The sequence below is a fragment of the Merops nubicus genome, unplaced genomic scaffold (genome assembly GCF_000691845.1).
Source record: "Merops nubicus isolate BGI_N331 unplaced genomic scaffold, ASM69184v1 scaffold3476, whole genome shotgun sequence".
Taxonomy (NCBI): Eukaryota; Metazoa; Chordata; class Aves; order Coraciiformes; family Meropidae; genus Merops; species Merops nubicus.
Genome location: NW_008616918.1, coordinates 8,872 through 14,496, shown reverse-complemented (window position 1 = coordinate 14,496; position 5,625 = coordinate 8,872). Strand labels below are relative to the sequence as shown.

General features: G+C 36.0%; 1 protein-coding gene across 1 annotated transcript in view; it reads left to right on the top strand.

The window, feature by feature from the left end:
* Positions 1–5,625, top strand: part of TMC3 (transmembrane channel-like 3) — a gene marked incomplete at its 3' end in the record, with an annotated part of 18,514 nt that overhangs the window by 4,113 nt on the left and 8,776 nt on the right. Inside the window, exons 4-8 of the mRNA XM_008942971.1 lie at positions 1,815–1,896; positions 2,607–2,713; positions 3,666–3,764; positions 3,857–3,999; positions 5,421–5,568. Coding sequence (XP_008941219.1) covers positions 1,815–1,896; positions 2,607–2,713; positions 3,666–3,764; positions 3,857–3,999; positions 5,421–5,568 — 579 coding nt within the window. The remainder of the gene's footprint in view (positions 1–1,814; positions 1,897–2,606; positions 2,714–3,665; positions 3,765–3,856; positions 4,000–5,420; positions 5,569–5,625) is intronic.

Sequence of the window (5,625 nt, the reverse complement as noted above, 5' to 3'; positions counted from 1 at the left end):
CTGTAGGGAAACTGTATTCATTTCTTGTAGCATAAATTAGGGAATATAGCTTGTACACCAGGGACAAATTCAGCAAATGCAACAGAATGAGCTGCCTTTTTTTTTTTTTTTTTTTTTTTTTAAATTGGCAAAGCTTAATATGAGTGTATTTTCTCAGAAAATAGCATGGTGACTAAGGGGACAAAAATGTTAGCCCAACAAAACAAGCACTGCATTGTCAAAATTAAGAGCTCAATGTTTGAACATGTGCTAAGAACAAAATGCAGCTCTAAGTATACACATTTTTAAATATTTTTTTTTTAAAAAGCAAAATACATACTATTCATAGTTGGACAATCTATTTATGCTATAATTTATGAAATTTGAATTTCAAATAACTTTTACTTTTTTGACACCGAAAGCATTTTTCTTCTCTGTTCAATTGTTTTATGTTTGCACTGTATTTTTTTTTACGTTTACAATTAATGCCAGAGGCCCTCTGGATTCTATGAGTATAAATTATCTACTCAGGTATGCAGTAGGCAGGAAAAGAGCTCGTACCTATCTAATTATAATTTTAACAAATACTACTCCCATATGGACACCTTTGTATACTTCATAAATTTGCAGCTGGCACAAGCTGCTTGATTCTTTTCTCAGCCTTTTGAACCCTGTTTTCAAACGAAAGTTTGAAAGTTGGGAATTCCAGCAATTCCCATACAATTCACAGCATCTACAATTTATTTGTTTAATTAAAATCTTGCAATAAAATATCATACAATAAAATATCCATACCACCACAAAAATTAATTAACGTTGGCCAAAAAGTTGATGGTACATTCAATAATCAAATTGATAATTACTCCTCTTTGATTTTACGACAGCAGATTACATGATATGATATTGACACTGCTGCTGCCTAAAATATAGGAAGGTTTAATATCTAGCTGTACTAAGAATACTTTTTAATGTATAATTTACATATATTATTTCCCTATTGTTACAGTAAAATTCTAATTCAACACATCAAAAGCTGCACTCATTTTTGCACATGCAAAACCCTTTGTTTTTCCTCCTACACACTCATGCACACCCCACTGTGTGAAGGAAGATGCTTTCCTCTGACTGAAAAAGATGGTGGTTGAATAAAGACTCCACAAAATATAACCACAAATTTTGTATAGATGTCAACCATAATACACAAAGCTGAGACTACAGTAGCTGAATTTGCTGCTGTTGAATAGAAAGGCTTATTTTTCCTCTAATAAAATTCCCTTTAATGCTTGAGTTAAATTTGAAGTTAATAGTCTGTTCATTTGTTTGTCCCAGATATCAAATGTATTTGTAGTGCAGCAAGATTCCCTCATAAATCACAGAGACACTAGGTGTCCTAGCAGTACCCAGCTTGGATGGCTTCTGCTGCCCTGCAGTCCCTCCTATCCTCGGCCATGGAGATGGCGACAGGGAATAGTGTCCATTGCTTCATTCTGTTGGTTCCTTATGGCCTTTATGTGTAAGAGATGTAGACTGATGGCTCCTGACTGTAACCCCAGAGGTGTATAAAGGATGCTCGGACTCATCTTTGGCATTTGGATGGTGAGCATAGTCAAGGACTCCTGTGCCAAACACATTTAGTGTGTTTCTAAAACCTACCATGGTTTGCTTTACCCACCTTACCTACAGACATGCTCTAAGATCTTACAAATTAATATTTGTAACATTTCTTGTGATGCAATATAAAAAAGACATGAGCAAAATCCTCTGGATTTCTGTTTTCTTTTTTTTTTTTTTTACACATGGAAGTGTCACATATCTTATATCTCTTTTTTCCTCAGCTTTGGAGGAAGTTTATTCGACTTGCATATAATTTTGTGGTAATCTTTATTCCTTGGGAAATGAGAATAAAGAAAATTGAGAGTAAGTATGAAGAGTTAATGATACTGAGCAATAAAGCACTTGCTAAAATGCTGAGTCTTAGGGTCTATTTTTTAATTTCTTGAATTAAATAATATTTGGGAGAGAGTTAAATGCAAATTTTCAGCAGTGACATTTTAATTTAAAACTTCACCTTTTCTTCTTTTCCTGGTGCCTTAGGCACTGCACAATTCTAATTTATGTTCTTAGTGGGTGGGAACTTTTAAAAAGTGAAATTCATCCCATTGTGGTTCTGAAAATGCAGCAAGATTTGGTTATGGTTTATCACGGTTCATGGGGCAGCATCCTCAGGCCAGCTTCCTCAGATCTGCCCAAGGCTATATGTGGTTGTAAGCTGCACCACCAGCCTTTGAGTCTTTGAATTGAATTAAAGCAATTCTTTAATTTCTAAGCGTGTTATTACATCAGAGGTCAGATCATACCTCCGTGCTTCAGTGGCAAAGGAAAATGGATGTCACCCAGCTTAGCAGCCTTTGGTGTAAATGCTCTTGGTTATCATGAGACATGCCCAACAGAGTTTGTGTTGGAATTATGTTTTTCTCCATGACACATTAACGTTTTCTACTTCAGTGTGTGCTCTGTGTGACTAAGAAAGGGTTTTAATTTTTTTTTATTCAAATAATACTTCATGAATAAATAATATGAGCTTTTATAGCCCATGTATCTCAGATAACTATTTTCTGTGGTTTAAGGTCATTTTGGTTCTGGAGTTGCATCTTACTTCATCTTCTTGAGATGGCTATTTGGAATCAATATTGTACTTACCATAATGACAGGAGCATTTGTAGTCTTACCAGAGGTAAGAACATGTTGTTAATACTTAACAGAAAAATGTTTACTCTTGCTCTTTCTTTTCTGAATTAAACAAATGCCATACGTGAAGGTATACATCAATTAGAACAGTACAATTTAACATTAATTATTTAAAATAAATTCCCCTAATAAGAGGGTTTTTTTCCTGCCAGAGGATAAGAGATTTTTGCTATTAGTGTTGGAGATTATATTTTGTCAATATGGTAATAATGCTTTTACCGAATATGTTTGTGTCTGATTATTAAAATGGAAAACCAAATCCTGAAAGCTGTAGTTTGTGTTGACTAAGCTCAAGTCCTGTTAGTGTCACTTAGACAGAAAAACAGAACAGCCCTTATCAAGTAAGGCTATTTAATAACTAAGTTTTTCACAAATATTATATTGCATGACCTAACTTACGCATCAATAACTTTAAGAGAAACCATGGGAATATCTGATTTTTCTTCTCATTGGCTAAACTAAAAAAAAAGTATCACACCCAAAACAAAAAGACTGAAGTGTGAAACAGAAAAGGTATAAATTTTCATTTTTCACTTTCTTAAGGAAAATTAGATTTAATCTTGAAATATCATTTTGAGATCATTGTCAAGTTTAATTTTAAAATACTTAAATAAAACAAACATAACTTCTAAAGCTATTTTGTTTATGGCTTCAGTTTATCTCTCTTTTAATTTCTCAGCCATTTGTCTACAGAGCACTAAATCACTAAATTCCCTTGTAGGTAGACCACAGACAGAAGGAAAAAAAATTTAAAAATCTGGTTTAGTTAAAAATGAATGCAGAATTTCTCATGGAATTTCTGGTTTAGGATGAGGAATGACCCAATACTCACTCTCCTGAGAATACCACCCGTGTGGGCAGCTCTGGGTGGGTTCTGCTTTGCAGCCCCCGGTCAGAGGGGCTCACACAGCTTCTGAGACCTTCTCTCTCTTTCCCAGCTACTGGCCGGAGCACCATTCGGCAGCACAGTCAGCAAGACCATTCCCCAGAAGCATCTTAAATCTGCTCAGGACCTGGACACCATCTGGTCACTAGGGGCAAGACTAAACCCACTCTGTATTGTTTGGCTATCTCTGTTCTGCTGTAATCATTAGTTACTGCTCTTGCTTACAGGCTCTGGTCTTTGCAGGGCTACCTCCAGTACTCTGTTTTGTTTTATGGCTACTATGGCAGTGACAGGAAGATTGGGAAAGCTGGATATCGGCTGCCTCTTGCCTACTTCCTTGTTGGAATGGCAGTGTTTGCTTACAGCTTCATCATTCTCTTAAAAAAGTAAGACATTGCTGTTCATAAGCTTCTGTGTTTGGGCAATCATTAATGGTGTATGCATCCCATTTCATCTGTGTTTATGCTGCATCTATTAATCTCTTCAAGTCTGCTAATATCAGGGAGACACACTGAGCTTAATTCTGGCTTGCTCTTCATCTTGCTGTTGTTTGTCTCCACTCTCTCTTCAGTTTCCTTGTCTATAAAAGGAGGGGAGCACACAAAGAGATTTGTGTGCCTTGTGTTTGTATACCGTAAGTTCTGACACTCATGAAGTCCTTCCTGTTTTACTCTTTTCTGGTATAAATATTGTCATGACAGAAATTTATATTTTAAGTGCAACACTTTCACCATTATTATGCCCATCTATAGAAACACAAACATAAAAATTCCATCCTAAATGTAATATTATTTGCATTTTTTTTCAGCCGGTGCATGGCATCCCATTTGAATGTAAACTTCATTTCTTAGCTGTTGAAAGGCCAGTAGAGGTTACTTAGCAGAGAGAGCACAACTGCTAGCACTGACCATAAATCCAGGAATGTGCAATGCTGGACACAGGCAAGGTCACTCTATCCCAATTTGCTTTCCCTTCCCTTCTGGATACCTATTTGTCTGGCACTGTGCAGTCCAGACACTTTTAGCTCTGCCTGTAATAACTCAGTTTTGAAGCTGAACCTTCTCTTTTCATTTATTTTTATTCTACCTGCTGGTTTGTACCAAGGGTCACTGATGTTTTGACACTGATCTACACATCTGCAGTTTGTGGATATGAATGGCCCTTCTCCTTCTGACTTAGCTCACTGACTCTTTGCTTAGCTACTTACAGTTCCTCTTTTAACATTGTCCTTTTGGGTGCCCTTTCTTTCATAAGCTATTAATCTTCATTTCACTTCTTACACTTTGCAATATTCTGCCATCTTGCCTGAGAGGAGAAGTTGAGGTTTTCTTTTTTTTCCCTGAGGTAGAACAGCACTAGGTTTCTATTTGACAATAACACCTATTTTGAACATGAAAACAATACAGAAAACAGATCTTGTGCATGATCAGTAGTTTTGCTGAAATAGCTTGTAATCACAGTAATAGGGATCTTAGTGATGGTATCTTCTGGATGGATCCTACCAGGAGGTCATAAAACTGAAATGTGTCTAAGTCCACAGGTCTAGAGAGATTTATTTGCTTTATTTGTCAGCTATAAATAAAAATCTCTATAAATATCAAACTGCCCTTCCACACTGAGTCACTTCTTCACTAGATCAAAAGCAAAATTCATGCACTTGAAACTCACCCTGTTTTTTTTCTTCAGAAAGATGACAACTTTTGGTAGTTCTGAAGGTGTAGACACCTGAAAACTATATACCGAACTAGTTACTTCCTTCATACATTAACAACAGCTGATTTCTTTTTTTTTTTTAATTTACTTACAGAATGGCAAAGAACTCAAGAATGAGTTTAGCAAGTGCCTCTGATGAAAATTACACTTTCTGTTGGAGACTGTTCTGTGCTTGGGACTATTTAATAGGAAACCCTGAGGCTGCAGAGAGCAAAGCTGCTGCTATAGTTAATAGCATTAGGGTGAGTAACTAACCTTCAAATTATTTAGAGTTGATTTGTTTGTTAGTCTGCTCTCCT